The sequence below is a fragment of the Ranitomeya imitator genome, chromosome 5 (genome assembly GCF_032444005.1).
Source record: "Ranitomeya imitator isolate aRanImi1 chromosome 5, aRanImi1.pri, whole genome shotgun sequence".
In the NCBI taxonomy this organism is placed as follows: Eukaryota; Metazoa; Chordata; class Amphibia; order Anura; family Dendrobatidae; genus Ranitomeya; species Ranitomeya imitator.
In genome coordinates, this window is record NC_091286.1 from 342,667,392 (window position 1) to 342,690,093 (window position 22,702).

Here is a 22,702-nt window from a genome sequence, read left to right on the forward strand (position 1 = left end):
AAAAAAAATTCCCCAAAGGGTATAATTTCCAAAATAGGGTTATTTGAGGGGGGATTCCGCTCTTCAGAAATTAGGGGCTCTGTATATGGAGTCTGCAAACTGTTCTAGGAACATCTGTGCTCCAGGAGGCAAATAGTGTTCAATTCCTCCCAAGTCTCACTGTCTGGCTATGTAGTACTGTACAGCAACAAATGGGGTATTGCCACGTTCAGTAGAAATTGTGGGACAAATTTTGGTGACATTTTTACCGTTTTCTCTGTATGAAAATGTAAAACTTGGGGCTAACACACAATCTTGGTGGTAAAAATGTAGTTATTTTCTCTTCACTACCCAATGGTATAAAATTCTGCGACACAGCCATGGTGTCAATATGATCACTGCACCCCTAGATGAATTCATTGAGAGGTGCAGTTTGTAAAATGGGGTCACTTATGGAGAAATTGTATGGTGCAATTTCTCCTGTTACCCTTATGAAAATGCATCATTTTTTCAAAATAACATTTCTGTGAGGAAAATGTGATTTTATTCATTTCACAGCTCAACGTTATAAACTTCTGTGAAGCACCTGGGGGTACAAGGTGCTTACCATGCATCTAAATACATTCCTTGAGGGGGTCTAGTTTCCAAAATGAGGTCACTTGTTGGGGGTTTACACTGTTTAGGCACATCAGCGGCTTTCCAAATGTGACATGATGTCCCCAAATGATTCCAGGATATTTTGTACTCGGGAGAAATTGCACAACAAATTGTATGGTGCACTGTTTAGGTACATGGCAGGGCTCAGAAGGAAGGGAGCACCCTATGAATTTTTGAATGCAAAATTGTCTGGAATCAATGGCACACCCCTAACCGTAATCCCAACCATAACCACAACCCGAACCCTAGCCCCAACCTTAACCCTAGCCCCAACCTTAATCCTAGCCCCAACCCTAACTTTAGCCCAACCCTAATGGAAAAATGTAAATAAATACCTTTTTTATGTTATTATTTTCTATCTAACTAAGGGGGTGATAAAGGGGGTTTGATTTTTTTTATTTTGATCACTGTGATAGGGTCTATCTCAGTGATCAAAATGAACCAATAGGAACAATTCCCTATTGTTGCCGGGTGCCAGTCATCAGATCTCGGTGTGCGCACTGTGCATGCGCCCGCCATTCTCTTACCGGAAGATGCCACCGGCATGGGAACTACACGGGGGGATGCAGGGACATTGGAGGTACCAGGAGGGGATCGGGGGACCCCATTTCTCTCTCATCTGATGTGTGATCACATCAGAGGAAAGAGAAATTACATGGGAAATCAAACTTTTTTTTGTGTGACATATCTCTGCGATTTAAGGGCATGAAAATTAAGTTGGAAAATTGTGAAATTTTTGCCAAATTTCCACTTTTTTCACAAATAAACGCAAGCCATACCAAAGAAACGTTACCACTATCATGAAGAACAATATGTCAAGAAAAAATCAGAATCAGTCTGATCCATTGAAGAGTTCCAGAGTTATTACCTCTTAAACTGACAGTGGTCAGAATTGTAAAAATTTGCCTGGTCATGAACATGCAAAAAAGCTTCAATGGTAAAGGAGTTAACACAGTGTATAGATGGCAAGAGGCTCATACGGGTAAACAGTCAAGTCACAGCACATCTTTTACTTTGTTTTTTACATCTACTGAAAATGAGTCAGAACCTTAGTCTGGCAGACAGAATAAAAACTTAAAAAAAGCTAAATGGAAGATTGCAAGACTGCAAATTATTCCAGGGGATATGACAGAAATATACATATTCCAACCAATAGGTCTGAATGATCTAAACTACAGGTGATTAATCTGTCTTAACATGTGTCTGTCTCAGGCACAGGTTGACATTCTCAGCCTTGGCCCCACTTTCTCCATTTGATCTTCTTACAGCTGTGAAACGTTTACATCTTTTTGCTTGCAAATTGATTCTCAAAAAACGTAATAAAAAAACGGTTGTGTGGGAGGAATGGATGACGTAAGAGCTAGATGCGACTCAAATCCTTGAGGAACTAAGCGATGGATACGAAATTGCCACAACTGAAGGTAAGAAATTCATCTTCCCCAAGGTCAAGAAATTACCTTCATTAAATTTATATCCTAAGATCTTTTTTTTGTCAAACTTGTTACTGAGGAATTTCAGAGAATACCAACTAAGATTCGTAATTAGTACAACTTGTCATCCACCCAGAGACAAGCCCTGCATGAGTTAAAACAGCTGAAGGTGGTTGTTATTAAACCTGTGGACAAGGGTCCAATGTTGTAATTTGGCCCAAAGAATTATAGGAGAAGGAAGTGTTCAGACAGCTGAGAGAGAGAGCTGAGTGAGTGCTATAAAAAAATTATGTTTAACCCCACATCTTCTTTTCAAGCACAACTTCACATTATGGTGGATGAAACATTCCAAGCTGGGGTCATCACGAAAGACATCAAGGAAAGCTTGATTCCAAAATCCCCTTGTACAGCAAACCTCTATCTTCTTTCAAAGGTACATAAAAATACATACCACATTGGGGTGCCACAATGTTTCAAGAAACGGCAGCCAGTGTGAATGGGTGTGTAAATATATGGAACACCAGTGGAAACTCTACTGTCATACCTTAAGGACACCAATGACATGTTGAATAAAGTAGAAAACATCTACATGGAGGAAGTGATGTGGCTTGTTACAATCAAACTGGAATCACTTTATACGTCTATTCACCCTAAAGATGGTACTTCCTAGCTATGACTAAAATAGATTCTAACTTGGCCAAATTTTTATTAACTTTGTTGGAGTCTGCCCTGACAATTTGAGGGCACAGCAATGAGGGAATCCTTCATGCCCTTTTAGGCATATCATAAAGGTATACAGGAAAAATACAGCAGTGAATCACTTCTGCTTGCCTCTTCTTCTCATCCACAACATCTAATTAATGAAATTCCAATTGGTGAATTTTTACAATCGCGTAGAATTTGCTCCTCTGACCATTCTTTCTCCAAACAGGCCGGAAACCTCAGCAACAGATTTGAGGAAAAAGGTTACGCTAGAAGAAAAATCAAAAGAGGATACCAGCGAGCACTCCATTCTATAAAAAAGTGCCCTACAAGCAAAACTGCATCAAACACTCATGTAAAGTTTATTTTCACATTTAGCATGGATGGCATGGGATGAGACAAGCTTTAGACAAATTTTTGCTTATTTTGGGAAATGATTCAGGGCACGCAACCTAAAGGGCACGCAACCTAAAGGATGTTGTGGTTCATAACTTCTGTGAGGGGTTGGAAAACAAAATTTATTTGGAACTAAAGGACGCAAGTGGGTTCATTCCATGCAAGGAATAAACTGAGAACCCCAATTCAGCTCTATTTATGGGGTACAATTTGCTCATATAAGGGGGAGCAACAGTATAATGTGGCTAACTGATGTCAAATATTAATAAATTTGAAATCATCAAGGGCCAGTGTACAACAGTGCGCGACCCGCCAAGATCAGAAAACACCTGGGGGATTGGGGACGATTGTCTAACTATCCCTGCACTAACCGCACATGACAATATTTGAGATTTTTTAAAAAGGCATGTAGTTGCTAACAGAGGCAACTATCAGCCTATTGTACCCGGCGCTGGTCGTTGACTGCTACTGCTAGAGATTCAGCAACTCACTGTCAACAAAGCAGCAGTTACGCTGTGGAAGGTAAACCCTGGAGGACACAGTAGAGTTAAACTGCTGCAAGATCTGTCCCCATCTCAGAATAGGTGGAAACTGACTCTCTACCAGCAGAGCTGGCAGTGACCATGAAACAGAGGATTGAATGCAGTGAGTATGGAGGTGTGACAGTTGTACTACTGAGCACAGATGTATCTAACTCTGCAGCTTTCCTCACAGGGAAATTCATCACTGCTCATATTACATTTATATAACTCCTGCAGTGGGAGGTTTGCTGTACACATAACATAGGAGACACTGAGACTGCTGTATACACACAAAGGAGACGCTGTGGCTTGAGCATATACGTCACATAGGAGATGCAAGGACTGGAGCATGTACATCACATAGGAGACACAGGGGCTGGAGCATGTGCATCAAAGGAGATGTAGGGCTGGAGAATGTACATCACAGGAGACGTTTAGGCTGGAGCACGTACATCAAAGGAGACATTATAAGAGAATGGTCAGCCATAACATACTGAACAGCCATACTGTGGCCAGCAGCCATCTTAGTCAATCAACTAACTTTGTATAAAATGACCTCAGTGCCATTAGTAAGTATGAATGGATTTCAGGGAGACTAATTGGACCAGCCGCAGGCGACTGTGGTAATCAATAAGTGGTGCTTTTTTTTTATGGGCAGCACGGTGGTGCAGTGGTTAGCACAACAGCCTTGCAGCGCTGGGGTCCTGGGTTCTAATCCCACCCAGGACAACATCTGCAAAGAGTTTGTATGTTCTCTCCGTGTTTGCGTGGGTTTCCTCCGGGCACTCCGGTTTCCTCCCACATTTCAAAGACATACTGATAGGGATTCTAGATTGTGAGCCCCATCGGGGACAGTGATGATAATGTGTGCAACCTGTAAAGCGCTGCGGAATATGTTAGCGCTATATAAAAAAAAATAAAGATTATTATTATGTGGCAGTGAATAGCATATATTGAATTGGTACAGAAACCAGGACGACAGAACCGTCCATTTTGAAGAGTTATGCGAGTCGGCTAAAAGCAGTGATGTGAGTAATGACATGAGCTAAAAGAAACATGGAGATTTATAGGATTATAAGGAGGTTTGTCGCAATACTCATAAATGTTGTCAAGTTGCGTCATTGCTTGCTTTGTTCTAAAATGTATATGCCTTTTGCAGCAGTATGTCATCTCCTTTGTCTAACTATGTATAAAAACGTGTGTGAGACATGATTTTGAGGGATTCACTATTATATATATGTATGATAGGTTATCTTCCTGTACTTGCTAGTGCAGCTCTCCTCACAGACTGCACAGCTCTCCTGTCCATGCAATGGCCACAGGTGTAGGAACATGTGACGGTGGGAACATGTGACCTGACAACTGTGCTTATCATGTGCCTATCATGTTCCACTAGCAAATTTTGAAGTACTGTATATACTTGAGTATAAGCCAACCCGAATATAAGCCGACCCCCCTAATTTTGCCACAAAAAACTGGGAAAAGTTATTGACTCGAGTATAAGCCTAGGGTAGGAAATGCAGCAGCTACTGGTGAATTTCAAAAATAAAAATAGATGCTCCATACCGTTCATTATTGCCCCATAAGATGCTCCATATAAAGCTGTGCCACATATAATGCTGCATACTGTTCATTATTGCCCCATAAGATACTCCATATAAAGCTGTGCCACATATAATGCTCTGCACCGTTCATTATTGCCCCATAGATACTCCATATAAAGCTGTGCCACATATAATGCTCCATACCGTTCATTATTGCCCCATAGATGCTCCATATAAAGCTTTGCCACATATAATGCTCTGCACCGTTCATTATGGCCCCATAGATGCTCCATATAAAGCTGTGCCATATATAATGCTCCATACTGTTCATTATTGCCCCATAGATGCTCCATATAAAGCTGTGCCACATATAATGCTCCATATCGTTCATTATTGCCCCATAGATGCTCCATATAAAGCTGTGCCACATATAATGCTCTGCACCGTTCATTATGGCCCCATAGATGCTCCATATAAAGCAGTGCCACATATAATGCTCTATACCGTTCATTATTGCCCCATAGATGCTCCATATAAAGCTGTGCCACATATAATGCTCCATACTGTACATTATTGCCCCATAGATGCTCCATATAAAGCTGTGCCATATAGAATGTTCTGCACCGTTCATTATGGCCCCATATAAAGCTGTGCCACATACAATGCTCTGCACTGTTCATTATGGCCCCATAGATGCTCCATATAAAGCTGTGCCCCATATATAATGCTCTGCACCGTTCATTATGGCCCCATAGATGCTCCATATAAAGCTGTGCCATATATAATGCTGCTGCTGCAATAAAAAAGAATCACATACTCACCTCTCTTCGCTCAGGACACCGGCGCTTTCAATATTTACCTGCTCCTCGTGCGGCTCCGTCTACAGCACTGACGCTCAGCAGAGGGCGCGCACTGACTATGTCACCGCGCCCTCTGACCTGAGCATCACTGCCAGAAGACGCTGGAGATGGAGCCGCACCGGAATGAGGAGCAGGTAAATATCGTGCAGCGCTCCCCTCCCCGTATACTTACCTGCTCCTGGCGCGGTCCATGCACGTCCCTGCTTCTTCCAGCGCTGCAGATTCTTCCTGTACTGAGCGGTCACATGGTACCGCTCATTACAGTAATGAATATGCGGCTCCACCTCCCTTAGAGGTGGAGCCGCATATTCATTACTGTAATGATCGGTAACTGTGACCGCTCAGTACAGGAAGAATCTGCAGCGCTGGAAGAAGCAGGGACGTGCAGGAACGCGCCACCAGTAGGTAAGTATAACTAGACAGCCCCCGCTCCCTCTCACCTGCCGACCCCCGGGTATGACTCGAGTATAAGCCGAGAGGGGGACTTTCAGCCCAAAAAAATGGGCTGAAAATCTCAGCTTATACTCGAGTATATACGGTAAATCATCCAAAACAAAGAATGAGAAACATTGTTAGTCCTGTGACCCATGGAAAAATCAATGAATTGCTAATTTTATTTTATACTGATAATCACAAAACCCACATTAAAATGTAAAATAAATGTTTATAACAAAAACCTTCTTTGGTAAATTCTAATGATAAATATAAAATGCTGTAATTTAGGATTATGCTCTATTTTACACTACTGCCAATAATAAAAGAGAGATAAAACCTCTGACAGATCTGAAGGCTCCTACTGAAATAGGCGTGCAAAGTTTCCACCTTCCAAGATTAGAACCGCAAAACCCCCAGATCCTAACATGACAAGGATCTCTGTGTTGTACATCACACGCATGTATCTTGTGCTGCTCCATCAGCACAGAAAAGTCGGCAATTCCTCAGTCTTCGATTCCAGATAAGACGTTGCTTGCTTATATTTCCAGACTTGCTAGAGTAAAGGTAAATTCCCATAAGGGACACAATGTACAATGTTAAGCTCATATCTTGCTTTATTTACTGAGATTGAGGTAATTCTTTAAAAAAATGAAAGGATATCTTCTATATATTTAAGAATGTTTTCATACAAACCTGAGGCTGGAAGAACTGCTCAGTACATTCTTCAACAATCTAACCATTGGTGTCAACCCTGTGCCAGCGGCCACAAGGAAGATGTCCTCCATGCCTTCAATCTGGGTCATTCTAAAACACCCTTCAGGGCCGCTGACCGAGACATGGTCACCTGTCAAAATGGAAAATACATCTGGAAATTAATTGAATTGTTTAATAAAGCACACAGCTATATTCTGCTCAAATATACGACATTCTGTCCAGCTATATTAACATCTTGAACTTCACGGCTAATGACAGCCATGCTAGACTCCTGCTCACTGCAGCAAACAATATGGAATGTAAATTTAACTTCTGCCCCCAATGTCAGTGTGGTGCAGGGACATTATCCACCCTTCCCTCACTACACACTATCACAAAGCAGTGAGTGGGTGATGCTGATGAGAGAGGGAGATGAGAACCAGCACACTCAGGGCCCAGCAGAGTCAGTGCATGCCCCACTGGGGATATAGGCAGAGCTCCAAAGCAAGCACTGTCAATCACCAAAAGGAGAGGGGTGGAGAAAGGTAATAGAGAGATCTATGCCTTACAAAGGGTGCACCAAAGCCCCCTCATTTACATATCTAGTAAAACAGTTTACATAAATATATATATATATATAATCTACAGTACTAATATGAATTACCGTATATTAGAGGCTAGGTGCCCTCATAGAATATCTAAATAGTTCAAGTTCAGTTTTGGAGGGACAGACTCCCTTTAAAAAGTCACCATTTATTTTGATTCTGCTCTCTTGGCATTTGTTGTTCTTTCTTCTCAGAGGCTTGCATGCCCTGTATTGTTATGCCATCAACTGTCAATTTTGTAAGAACTGCTCTATATTAAATTCAGCAGTGGCAAAGTGTTAACAAAACTGACAAATCATATACAGTGGGGAAATTAGTATTTGGTACATTGCCGATTTTGCTAGATTTCCCACCTACAAAGAATGGAGAGGTCTGTAATTTTTATCGTACGCACACTTCAACTGTGAGACAGAATCTAAAAATAAAAACCAGAAAATCACATTGTATGATTTTTAAATAATTAAATTGCATTTTATTGCATGAAATAAGTATTTAATAACCTACCAACCAGCAAGAATTCTGTCTCTTACAGACCTGTAAGCTTATTTTTAAGGAGCCCTCCTACTCTGCACTCACTACATGCATTAATTGCACCTGTTTGAATGTGCAATAAGATATGGCACAGGTAAGTTCGCCTCGCCCAAAAGTCATTGCATGTCTGGTTACCATACATGCAATGACTTTTGGGCGAGGCAAACTTACCTGTGCCATATCTATTGCACGCCCCCTTGTTTTTTTCTGGGGCTGGGATGTAATGGCTCCTCACCAACATATTACTAAGGTTGGTGCCTCTCCTGGGGGTCATGAGGGGAAAGGAACCCAGGGCAGCACACAGGGAAGGCTCAACCTGAAGAACAGGCCAATGCTTTTTCAAAATGGACCTCATACTCTCCCATTCATGATTATAGGTGGATATGAATCTGATACGTTCATCTCCACCCACGGTACGACGTCGGGCATTAGAATGCAATAGGTCACTGCGCGGTGTATTACGAGCCCGATCGTATGCAGCTTTGATGGACCTGCGGCTGTACCCGCGGGCCACGAATCTATCCTTTAGGTCCGTGGCTTGCGACTCAAAGCGGGCCTCAGTAGAGCAAATCCGCCGCACCCTGAGGAACTGTCTGACCGGGACGGCCCTAATGGTGGCTGAATAGTGGGCAGAGGAGGCATGTAGTAAAGAGTTAACGGCGGTCGGCTTCCTGTACACATCCGTCTGGATGCGCCGGTCACAATCGACCTCCAGACGGATATCCAAGAAGTCGACCGCAGCCTTGCTAGAGTTGTAAGTGAGCCGTATATTGAACGGGTTCTCATTAAGACTTGTCATAAACTCCTCGAGCTGGTGGGCGGACCCCCCCCCCCACAAAAACAGAATGTCATCGATATAACGAAGATGAATGAAACTTGGCACTCAATTTTTGAGAAGAAAAGCTTCTTAGTTTATTGATGCAACGACGCTCTCCTCTGCTCTGCACTACTAGCGCTCAGGATCCAGCGCCGTTACTCCCTCCGGGCTTTGTGCCTCTCCTCTGGCGCTTCACCTTCCTTTGTGATCCTGCAGCAGACTGCAGCTTCTATATCCCGTGCTCTGGCTGACGCTCATTCAGGCTTATTAGCTTCCTCATCCAGTCAATGTCTAAGAAACGCTCTGACGAAGGTCCGGTGTGGACCGAAAACGTTTAGCGGTTTTGTTTGTCTGGATGCATCAATAAACTAAGAAGCTTTTCTTCTCAAAAATTGAGTGCCAAGTTTCATTCATCTTTAATATACGGGGTGGACACCCTACTTGAGCACCGCCAACCCTCATATCTACTGAGTGCCGTGTTTCCTTACCGTATCGATATAACGAAGCCAGCACAGCACATGGGCAGCAAGCGGTGGGTCCCCGTCACCAAAAACCTCCCTCTCCCAGGCGCCAAGGAAGAGGTTCGCATACGAGGGCGCACACGCCGCGCCCATGGCTGTGCCACGCTTCTGAAGATAAAAATTGTCTTTGAAGACAAAGAAATTGTGGGTGAGGATATACTCCACCAGCTCGAGAATCAGCTCACACAAAGGGCCGCCCAGGTCGGAGGCGGACAGCCGCCAAACCATGGGAGTGGTCTATGCAGGTATATAGGCTTTCAACGTCGGCCGTGACAAATATCGTGCCCTCGTCCACAAGGATGCCATCGACCCTAGCCAGGACGTCCGTCGTGTCTTTAACAAATGACGGTAACGTCTCTACTAATGGTTTAAGGTAGTAGTCGATGAAACGACATACAGGATCACATATACCATCGATCCCAGACACGATAGGACGCCCCGGGGGGGGGGGGGGGGGTCGAGGGCATCCTTATGGACCTTGGGCAACAAGTAGAAGGTTGGGACCCTTGGTGACCTAACCAGCAGGCCGTCAAACACCTGCTTGGTAATAACATTTTCATCAAGGGCTCCAACCAGAATATTCTGCAGTTCCCGTAGGAAGGGGCCATGGGATTGGAGGACAGCTTGAGGTAAGTATTTGAATCTTTGAGCTGCCGGAAAGCTTTCCGCTCATATTTAGCACAGGCCAGATGACCACGTTCCCCCCCTTGTCCGCTTGTTTGAAAACGACGTCCTTCATAGACTTAAGTTGTTGAATAGCCTGACGCTGCCTGAAAGTTAGGTTGTCGAATGTCCGCCGTGCAGACAATTTCTTGAAGTCTTTTGGGCAAGGCAAACTTACCTGTGCCATATCTTATTGCACATGCACTTTATGATTTAACTGATTGCTAGGCACAGAGGGGCAAGTGCTATTGGTGGCTCCTGGTATCCCTGGTATTTTTCTGCACATGTATCACTTTATCTGGTCTCTTTTCTGTGATTACCCTTGTATATTATCATGTTATGTGAATTTTTAATAAACTCTAGTTTTTACTCTTTAATACCTAAAAACTCTTGTTTCTCCTTGTATGCACATCTGTTTGAGTGGGTGGATCTTCTTCGCTGAATGGGCTAACTGTAGCCCCTTATATTGACAGAAGTATGTCAAAGAGGTTTTTGTGGCTAAGGACAATAGGAAAGCAGCTTAGTGAGAAGGCAACAACTGTTGGCTCAATTATTAGAAAATGGAAGGAACACAAGATGACTGCCAGTCTTCCTCGGGCTCCATGCAAGATCTCGCCACGTGGGGTAAGTGTGATTATGAGAAAGGTCAGAAATCAACACAGAACTGCATTGGAGGACCTAGTCAATGACCTCAAGAGAGCTGGGACCACAGTCTCAAACATTACCGTTAGTAACACACTACACCATCATGGATTAAAATACTGCATGGCACGCAAGGCCTCCCTGCTTACACCAGCACATGTGCAGGTGTGTTTTAATGTTGCCAATGACCATCTGGATAATCCAGAGGAGGCATGGGAGAAGGTCATGTGGTCAGATGAGACCAATATAGGACTTTTTGGTATCAACTCCACTCGTCAAGTGGAGGAAGAAGAAGGATGAATACAATCCAAAGAAAACCATCCCAACCGTGAAGCATGGAGAGGGAAACAGCATACTTTGGGGGTGTTTTTCTGCAAAGGGGACAGAATGACTATACCGTATTGAAGGGAGAATGGACGGGGTCATGTATCGAGAAATGTGTCTTGCAGTAAGAACACTGAAGATGAACTGTGGCTGGGTCTTCCAGCATGACAATGGCTGAAGAACTCAGCAAGGGCAACTAAGCAGTGGCTCCAAAAGAAGCATTTCAAGGTCCTGGAGTGGCCTAGCCAGTCTCCAAAACCAAACATAATAGAAAATATTTAGAAGGAGCTGAAACTCAAGGTTGCATAACGACAGCCACGAAACCTGAAAGATCTGGAGAAGATCTGTATGGAGGAGTGGGCCAAAATCCCTGCAATGTGTGCAAACTTGTTAAACTACAGTAAACATCTGACCTCTGTAACTGCAAAGAAAGTTTTCTGTACCAAATTTTAAGTTCTATTTTTCTGTGGTATCAAATATTTCATGCAATAAAATGCAAATTAATTACTGTATGTAAAAATCATACAATGTAATTTTCTGTACTTTTTTTTTTTTTAAGATTGTGTCTCTCACAGTTAACACTTTCCAGACATGCGCAATACTAATACTGCTCTGCGGGAACTGCGTTACCCCAAACCGCAGTACTAATACGGAGGCACGATTGTGCGGTCCCATGGTGAGCGCCACGGCAATCGCATGCGGGTGTCAGCTGTATGTGACAGCTGACACCCCGCAGCAATGCCCACGAGCAGTGCTATCGCCGATCATGGGCATTTAACCCCTCTGATGCCGCTGTCAGATGCGATCGCGTTGATCCAGTGGTCTCCGGGTCCTTCAGAGAGGTAGCTTGTCAGCGCCTGCTGACAGCAGGCGCCAGTAAGCCTCCTACACTGCCTGTCAGGTTGCTGATCTGATACTGTGCTATGCAAAGTGTCAGATCAGTGATCTGACATGATATAGTGGTGTCCCAACCTGTGACAGTGTGATAAAGTAAAACAAACAGAAAAAAAAATTAACATGTGTAAAAATATATATTTTTATTGAAATCCCCAAAGGAAAAATAAATAAATATTTTCTAATAAATACATTTATTTATGTAAATAAAAAAACAAAGAATAAAAGTACATTCATTTGGTATTGCCTCGTCTGTAATGACCCACTCTATAAAACTATCCCACTAGTTAACCCTTTCAGTGAACACCGTAAAAAAAAAAATGAGGCAAAAAAAATGCATCATCATCATACTGCCGAACAAAAAGTGCAATAAAACGCGATCAAAAAGACGGATGTAAATAAAAATGGTGCCGCTGAAAATGTCATCTTCTCCTGCAAAAAACAACCCATCATACTGCTCCATCAGCAGAAAAATAAAAAAGTTATAGCTCTCAGAATAAAGTGATGCAAAAGCACAGGTATTACATACCTGGTAATATGTTTTTTCATGAGACATGACGGCACCCCGAGAGAGGGGATCCGCAATCAAGGACAGGAAGCCTTCAAGATAAAAGGGGCGGCTCCTCTCTCCACATCAGTTGTTTTACATAGTACGAGAGAAACTCCGCCGGTTAGCGTACACATAAATAATACATCCTATACGGTTCTAATCACCGACACCCGAGGGAGTGTATAAAACTAATAATGCACCCAACTAATGGCGTGATCAACAGGGTAGGATTATAAGGGTGCCGTCATGTCTCATGAAAAAACACATTACCAGGTATGTAATACGTGTTTTTCCATCATACATGACGGCACCACGAGAGAGTTACAGAGATTTGTATTCTCTTTTAGGGAGGGATCACTGCTTGTAAAACTCTTCTCCCAAATGTGAGATCAGAGGTAGCAGATAGGTCTAGCCTATAATGTTTAAAAAATGTAGACGGAGAGGACCAAGTGGCCGCCTTACAGATTTGGTTGATGGTAGCATCTGCTCTTTCCGCCCACGACGTCGCCATGGCCCTCGTGGAGTGGGCTTTCAGACCCTGTGGAACACCCCTGCCTGCACAATTATACACTAGAATAATGGCCTCTCTCACCCATCTAGCAATAGATTGTTTTGAGGCTTTAAGGCCCTATCTTGACCCCTGAAATGAAACAAATAAAGCCCTCTGCTCCTCCAGGATTTTGTCATCTCTAAATACTGTAGGATACATCTCCTGACATCTAGGCAATGGAGTCTCTCCTCTTTGTTGTTGCCAGGATTGTGACAAAAAGGAGGTAGGGTTATATCCTGAGCCCTATGGAATCTCGATACCACTTTGGGGAGATATGCCGGATCTAATTTTAATACAACCTTATCGTCCATAATTTGTTTGTAAGGGGGGTCAGCTGACAATGCGTGTTAATCCCCAACCCTACGGGCCGATGTAAGTGCCACTAACAAAGTTGTTTTTAATGTTAGTACTTTATCTGATGTTGTATTTAACGGCTCAAAAGGGCTTTCTGTCAAAGCTGTCAATACTAAATTTAGATCCCATGGTGTAGGAGTAGGGGATGGAACAGAGTCAGCTCTACTATAGGCTCAGATAAACCTCACCAACCACCAGGTCACAGTTGAATAAGGCTGCTAAAGCTGAAATGTGTACTTTGAGGATACTAACAGCTAATCCTAGATCTAAGCCCTTTTGTAAGAACGCCAGTATTGCCACTATCGGGAGCTCCCCTTCCCATATTGGCCCTGAGCTGGACAAGAATTGCTTCCATATTCTCCCGTAAATCTTGGTCATTACTGGTTTTCTGCTGCTAAGCAAGGTGGATATTAAACCAACTGAGAACCCTTCTTTCTCTAACAACGACCGTTCAAATGCCAGGCTGTCAAATGTAGCCCGGAATTCTGCGGGTGGTTGAAGGGATGAAGGGACGCTGTGTTAGAAGGTCCTGATCTTCAGGGAGTACCCACGGGTCCGTCACTGACATCACTCTCAGCCAGTAAAACCATGGTCTTTTCAGCCAGAAAGGAGCTATTACAATTACTCTGGCCTTGTCCTCCCTGATCTTCTTCGGAACTGCTGGAATTAGACATATCGGTGGGAAGGCATACAAGAGTCCTGACGTCCATTCTATGCTGAAGGCGTCTACTGCCTGTCTGCTGGGTTCAGGGAGCAGAACTTCTGAACTTTCTTGTTGGTTTTTGAGGCAAAGAGGTCTACACTGGGTCTTCCCCACATGTGTATTAGCCGAGGAAAAATTTACTATTTTAGGGACCATTCCCCTTGCCTAAAGTGGTTCCTGCTTAAAAAGTCTGCCTTTATATTGTTCACACCTCGAATATGCAGGGCCGATAATGAGAGTAAATGCCTTTTGGCTAGAGTCATGAGTCTTTCGGTTATGTGCATCAATGACCGAGAACGGGTGCCCCCCTGGTGGTTTACATATGCGACCGCTGTTCGGTTGACTCTCACATGATGCCCTGTTAAGTGTGGAAGTAACTTCCTCAGCGCTTTCTCGATTGCTAGGAGTTCCGACTCGTTTGAGGATAGATTTTTTTCCTCTTGAGCCCAGGGATCTTGGACCCATAGTGTCTGAGTGAGCTTCCCACCCTCGTGGACTGGCATCTGTTGTGATTACTTTGGAGGTTGTGTATGTCCAGGGAGCTCCTCTCGGAGATGACTCTATCTGTAACCATGTAACCACCATCTGAGTGATTGGAGTACAGAGAGCGGGAGAATGAGCTTCTGCTCAAACTGCCCCTGAAGTACCAGGTCGTTCTGCAGCACACACCATTGCAGTTCTCTTGCATGGAACTGAGCCCATTTTCCTGCCGGTATGCAGGAGGTTAGAGACCCTAACACCGATACGGCTCTTCTTAAAGTCATCTCTGTTTTTTTTTTAATGTTGTTATAATCATTTGTTTGATTTTTTCCTCTCTTTCCTCTGGGAGGCGACACTCCTGCGCCACCGAGTCTACCGTTATACTCAGGAAATTCTGGACCATTGCTGGCTCCAGTTTGGATTTCTTGAGGTTCAGTTGCCATCCTAGTGTCCGTAGAGTGTCCATCACTATTCTTACCTGCTCCTGACAGTAAGAAAAGTTTTTTCTCACCATCAGGAAGTCGTCTAAATAGGGTATTATCAGAATATCTTTTTCTCTGAGATGTGCTGTGACCTCTGCAATCAGTTTTGTAAATACTCGTAGGGCTATTGCTATCCCAAATGGCAGAGCCCTGTACTGAAAGTGACAAAGCTGGGACCCTATCTGAACTGCCACCCTGAGAAACTTGCGATCTTGTCTGATTGGGACGTGGTAATAAGCGTCCTTTAGGTCTAGGACTGACATGTAACACCGAGGATATAGGAGTTTCACTGCAGATTTTATCGTCACCATTTTGAATGATGGAATTATTAGAAATTTGTTGAGGCCTTTTAAATTTATTATTGTCCTCCAAGAATTGTCCGGCTTTTTTTATGAGAAAAAAGGGGGAATAAAACCCTTCCATCCTACCCTCTATTGGAACCTCTTCCAAGACATGTTTGTCTAGGAGTGATGTTACTTCCCCTTCCAGACTGCTCTGTTTCTCTTGTGAGGGCTGTACTGGAGTCTGCATGTATCTTTTTGGAGGCTAGTGGTGGAATTTTAATTTTAGGCCCAATCCTATAATTTGTTTGATCCATACACTGGATGAGATCCTCTCCCAGGCTGGAAGGAAGTGAGAGAGCCTCCCTCCCACCTGAAAAGGACCATCACTGGGAAGGTTTCTTGGTGTCCCTGGGGGACTTGCCAAAATAGAAGTCTTTTCCTCCCATGGATCTCTTATCAAAGTTGCCCCTGTCTTGGTCTCTATACTGCTGCCTTCGGAATTTTCGGCCTTTCTGGAAGGGGCGCCGAAAGGGCTGAAATGGCTGTTTTGGAAAATTCTTCTTTTTGTCGTCGGCTTTTTCCAACACCTCATCTAATGCCAGTCCAAACAGGAAATTCCCATTGCATGGCAAAGAGCAAAGTTTCATCTTTGCTTGTGTATCTCCTGGCCAGTATTTAAGCCATATCGACGGCGTCTTGTGTTGGCTAAAGCTGCTGACTTCGCTGCCAGTGTGCATGAGTCTGCTGACGCTTCAACTAGGAATACTGCCGCTGCTCTCATGGTCGGTATTGCCTCTAGGATAGTTTCTCTTGGAACTTTTTGTTGTACCTGATCCTCCAGGTTATCTATCCACACTTTAAGGGATCTGGCTACACAAGTGGCCGCAATAGCTGGCCTTAGTGCCCCGCTGAGGCTTCCCATGCTGTCCGTTTTTCTGTCCAGAGGCTCTTCTAGAGAACCTTAATCCTTGAATGGCAGGGAGGATTTTCTGGCAACTTTTGAAATTGCCACATCAATTTTTGGAGCTTTATCCCAAGATGAGGACGCTTCTTCCTCAAAAGGATATCTCCTTTTTAGGGAGTTGATTAGCTGGGACTTTTTGTCTGGTTTTTGCCATTCCTTCTTAACAAGTTCTTGTAATTGTTCGTTAACAGGGAATGATCTACGTTTTTTCTTTTGCAGCCCAATGAACATGAGTTCTTGTGCTGTCTTCTTTACTTTGTCGTCTACCAGCCCCATGGTAGAACGGACGGCTTTTATAAGTTTATCTGTAGCTTCCACTGGAAATGTATCTTCTTCTGAGCTACTTTCAAAGTAACGAGACCTATCTGAGTCTTCCTCAGACTCTGAGGAGTCCCTTTGGGATGCTACTGAGGGGCTGGATCTGTCCCTAGATCTGGTATCTGTGTCGGCTGTCTGCAATGTTTTTACAGACCTACAGACCTCTGATTGGATCAGTGATCTTAGACTCTCTGTAAAGGAGGGTGTTTCCTCCGCTGCCGTCTTGTTAATGTAATCCTGACAGATTTTTATTCCAGGATGGTTTTAATAACGCTTTTTTGCATAAGGTACATTCCTTGTTTTTAGCCTTTGATTTACACTTCTTGGGGACCTCCTATACTTCACCCCCCCAAATGTATGTAAGAAAATAGGGGAGAGATGGAGATAAGAGAAAAGAACAGACATTAGCGTGCTGGACTTTCTCAAAGTTCACTCACCACTCGGACACTTTAACGGGTACGGGTACCGGATTCAGAGGTTGACTGGTTTTCTCCATGTCTCCCAGTGAGACAAGGGACCCCTCCTTGGTATAGTGATCCGTCCGTACGCTGTCCGAGCTGCTTCTACTGCTGCCATGGCGTATCTGGCTCTACTCACTTGAGCGAGACAGCCTCTCCTGCACCTCTTGCTGTGACAATAAATGTTCTGGCGAAAAACTCTCCATCTTACACACTACCACGTAACAAGACCACTCACCTTCAACCTGGCATGGTTAGTGACACAGGGCAGCACTTCTGGTTCGTTTAGGCTACTTTCACACTAGCGTTTCTTTTCAATACGTCGCAATGCGTCGTTTAGGGGAAAAAACGCATCCTGCAAAGTTGTCTGCAGGATGCGTTTTTGCCCCATAGACTAACATTGGCGACGCATTGACATACGTCGCAACCGTCGTGCGACGGTTGCGCCGTGTTGTGGTGGTCCGCCGGGAGCAAAAACCGCTACATGTAACGTTTTTTGCTGCCGACTGTCCGCTTTTTCCGACCGCGCATGCGCGGCCGGAACTCCGCCCCCACCTCCCCGCACCTCACAATGGGGCAGCGGATGCTCTGGAAAAATGCATCTGCTGCCCCCGTTGTGCGGCGCATTCACTGCTAGCGTCGGAACTTCGGCCCGACGCACTGCGACAGGCCGAGTCCGACGCTAGTGTGAAAGTAGCCTTAAATAGACTAACTTCCTTCTTTTTTTTTTTAATGGATCACTTGGTTGGTCCTGCCTTATACTGGCCGCTCAGCACTTTGTGCTACAATCAGGTGTATGTGCGCACCTGCAAGTTATTTGCAATCAATCACCTGGCTGATCCTGCCTTTGTAGTGGTCCAGCCTCAGCTGGTTAATAAATACATTTGCGCTTCATTATATGCGCGCCGCCAGTAGTCACGTCCGATACGCGCTACTTAATCAGCTATTCACCTGTTTGATCCTGCATCTGCCGTCCTGGCGCAACGCCTGCGCCGCATAACTATGCCAGAGGGCGCACCCGGCAACCACTTCCAATGCTCCGGTGTGCGCCGACTTTTTCGGCCCCCCTGCCCCTTAGTCCTGTACCAAACGTTACGAGTGTTGCCGCCGGGTTTTGTGCGCATGCGTGTACCCACCATTTCCCGTGTACCCGGCGCCGGCTGGGAAGGAGCTCGCAGCGCCGGGAAAGTCCACGCCACGGACTCCAGGAGGCAGCGCAGCACTCACCCCCAACATCCTGATACTCCCCAGTGCTGCCTTCTCCGGACACCGCTCCATACCTTTCGTTTGTGCAGCCTCCGACCAGGGAGGAGGGAGGAGGGGGGAGGGGGAGAACCTGCTTTCTATGCTCGACAGGGAGGCCCCCACACCTCCAAGGAGACTTACCCAGCCCGGGTACTGATGTGCCTTACGGGCTGCATGGCCACTTTAGGTAAACAGGGGGGCACCTAATAGTGACCCCCGTGAACAGCAGGATTTTGTGGGGGGGAAGCGTTACATGCGGCCCCCGAGGCTCAATTTTTACCCGGGCATTGCCTCACGGGCTGTGGCCATGCTTCGCTCAGGGGGGGCATGGAAATACATGGCCCCCAAGGCGACTACCGGTACCTGGTGACAGGTGCAGCAGACTAGCGCCTGCCCCAAATCCATCCGACCCAGGCATCCTTTTCTGTCTTCAGAAGTCCATCTTGAGAGTTCCCCATCAAGGACAGGAAACCAACTGATGTGGAGAGAGGAGCTGCCCCTTTTATCTTGAAGGTTTCCTGTCCTTGAAGGGCGGATCCCCTCTCTCGTGGTGCCGTCATGTATGATGGAAAAATAATTATTTTTTCTATAAAATAGTTTTTATTGTGTAAAAGCACCAAAACATGAAAAAAATATATAAGTGAGGTATCGCTGTAATCATACTGTCCCAAAGAATAAAGCTGCCTTATCAATTTTACCACACGCGGAACAGTATAAAAAAAATTATAAAAAAAAGCAATTTCTGAATTGCTTTTTTTTTTCATTCTGCCTCCCAAAAATCGGAATAAAAAGCAATCACAAAATGTCATGTGCCTGAAAATAGTACCAATTAAAACGTCAACTCGTCCCGCAAAAAAACAAGACATCACATGACTCAGTGGGCCAAAATATGAATAAATTATAGCTCTCAAAATGTGGTGATGCAAATTTTTCCAATAAAAAGTGTCTTTTTGTGTGTGACAGCAGCCAAACATAAAAACCCGCTATAAAAACCTGCTATAAATAGTAAATCAAACCCCCCTTTTATCACCAACTTAGTTAGGGAAAAATAATAATATAAAAGAAAAAGGAATTTATTTTCATTTTACCATTAGGGTTAGGGCTAAAGTTAGGGTTGGGGCTATAGTTGGGGTTAGGGTTTGGATTACGTTTACAGTTGGGGTTACGGTTGGGATTAGGGGTGTGTCAGGGTTAGGGTTGTGGTTAGGGTTGGGTTTAGGGTTAGGGGTGTGTTGGGGTTAGGGGTGTGGTTAGGGTTGGGATTAGGGTTAGGGGTGTGTTCGGGTTAGAGGTGTGGTCAGAGTTATGGTTGTTTTCACTGTTTAGGCACATCAGGAGATCTCCAAACGCGACATGGCGTTCGATCTTAACTCCAGCCAATTTTGTGTTTAAAAGGTAAAACGGTGCTCTTTCCCTTCCGAGCTCTGCCATGCGCCCAAACAGTAGTTTACCCCCACATATAGGGTATCAGCGTACTCCAGACAAAATGGACAACAACTTTTGCAGTTCAGTTTCTCCTGTTACCCTTGTGAAAATAAAAATTTGTGGAAAAAAAAAAGATTTTTTATTTTCACGGCTCTGCGTTATAAACTTTAGTGAAACATTTGGGGGTTCAAAGTTCTCACAACACATCTAGATAAGTTGCTTTGGGGGGTCTAGTTTCCAATATATGGTCACTTACATCAGGGGCTTTGCAAACGCAACATGATGCCCGCAGACCATTCCATCAAAGTCTGCATTCCAAAACAGCGCTCCTTCCCTTCCAAGCTCTGCCATGCGCCCAAACAGTAGTTTACTCTCACATATGGCATATCAGCGTACTCAGGAAAAATTGCACAACAACTTTTGGGGTCCAATTTCTCCTGTTACCCTTGGGAAAATAAAAAATTTGGGGCGAAAAGACCATTTTTGTAAAAAAAAAATGATTTCTTATTTTTATGGCTCTACATTATAAACTTCTGTAAAGCACTCGGGGGATCAAAGTGCTCACCACACATCTAGATAAGTTCCTTAGGGGTCTACTTTCCAAAATGGTGTTACTTGTGGGGAGTTTCCACTGTTTAGGCACATCAGGGACTCTCCAAACGCGACATGGTGCCCGAACTCAATTCCAGACAATTTTGCATTTAAAAGTCAAATGGCGCTCCATCCCTTCCGAACCCTGCCATGCGCCCAGTCAGTGGTATACCCCAAGATGTGGGGTATCAGCGTACTCACGACAAATTGTCCAACAACAACGTTTGGGGTCCAATTTCTCCTGTTACCATTGGGAAAATAAAACAAATTGGATCAGAAGTAAAAAAATTTGTGAAAAATGTTAAATGTTCATTTTTTTTTAAACATTCCAAAAATTCCTGTGAAGCACCTGAAGGGTTAATAAACTTCTTGAATGTGGTTTTCAGTACCTTGAGCGGTGCAGTTTTTAGAATGGTGTCACTTTTGGCCATTTTCTGTCATATAGGCCCCTCAAAGTCCCTTCAACTGTGAGGTGGTCCCTAAAAAAATGGTTTTGCTAATTTTGTTGTAAAAATAAGAAATCGCTTATAACTTCCTAACAAAAAAAAATTATGTTTCCAAAATTGTGCTGATATAAAGTAGACATGTGGGAAATGTTATTAATTAACTATTTTGTGTGATATGACTAATTTAAGGGCATAAAAACGGAAAGTTTGAAAATTGCAAAAGTTTCAAAATTTTCACCAAATTTCAGTTTTTTTTTCACAAATAAACGCAAGTCATATCGAAGAAATTTTACCACTATCATAAAGTATAATATGTCACGAGAAAAGTGTCTCCGAATCACCAGGATCTGTAGAAGCGTTTTAGAGTTATGACTTCATAAAGTGACAGTGGTCAGAATTTAACAAAGTGGCCTGGTCAGGAAGTTGAAAACAGGCTTCGGGTGAAGGGGTTAAAGTGTACCTATGATAAAAATCACAGACCTCTCCATTCTTTGTTGATGGGAAAACTTGCTAAATCAGCATTTTCAAATACTTCTTTTCCCCACTGTAAGAAAGAAAATCTGCAAGGAAAAAATTCTGAAAGTCACTATAGGTAAATAAAAAAGGCAAAATCTATGGTTTAGAACAATTGATCTTTATTTAAAGGGATTGTTTGGCCTTAGAATGACTGAAGACTTGTAGTGTATATGACTGCATACTTGTGAATACACACATGCACACACTGCGCACTGTGAGGATCCTCCGATGTGTGACCTAAAGCATGTGATTTGCATACATGCAGTCGTGTCGACTGCATGGGCATGGCCTCAGTCAATGCAAGTACATTGAGCGAGCCCGAACACAGTCAATCAGAAGGAATGTGTCTGGAAGTATGCAAATTGCATACTTGTGGTGACATGACTACCCGTTACTTGCGGTGGAAAATGCGTTGTGTAGCCCAAGACTGGACAACTCCTTTAAAGAGACCTGTCAGGATCCCAGCCATGATGTTAAACAATCTGATCGATTGCAGTAAATTATTATTATTATTTATTGTTATAGCGCCATTTATTCCATGGTGCTTTACATGTGAGGAGGGGTATACATAATAAAAACAAGTACAATAATCTTAAACAATACAAGTCATAACTGGTACAGGAGGAGTGAGGACCCTGCCCGCGAAGGCTCACAATCTACAAGGGATGGGTGAGAATACAGTAGGTGAGGATAGAGCTGGCCATGCAGCGGTTTGGTCGATCGGTGGTTACTGCAGGTTGTAGGCTTGTCGGAAGAGGTGGGTCTTCAGGTTCTTTTTGAAGGTTTCGATGGTAGGCGAGAGTCTGATGTGTTGTGGTAGAGGGTTCCAGAGTAGGGGTGATACGCGAGAGAAATCTTGTATACGATTGTGGGAAGAGGAGATAAGAGGGGAGTAGAGAAGGAGATCTTGTGAGGATCGGAGGTTGCTTGTAGGTAAGTACCGGGAGACGAGGTCACAGATGTATGGAGGAGAAAGGTTGTGGATGGCTTTATACATCATGGTTAGGGTTTTGTACTGGAGTCTCTGGGCAATGGGGAACCAGTGAAGGGATTGACAGAGGGGAGAGGCCGGGGAATAGCGGGGGGACAGGTGGATTAGTCGGGCAGCAGAGTTTAGAATAG

At 44.0% G+C, this 22,702-nt stretch overlaps 1 protein-coding gene across 1 annotated transcript in view; it reads right to left on the reverse strand.

Moving 5' to 3' along the window:
* The window catches only part of CYB5R4 (cytochrome b5 reductase 4), a 261,934-nt gene that overhangs the window by 41,392 nt on the left and 197,840 nt on the right, over positions 1–22,702 (reverse strand). The window contains exon 12 of the mRNA XM_069726422.1: positions 7,218–7,368. Within this exon, the coding sequence (XP_069582523.1) occupies positions 7,218–7,368 (151 nt within the window). The remainder of the gene's footprint in view (positions 1–7,217; positions 7,369–22,702) is intronic.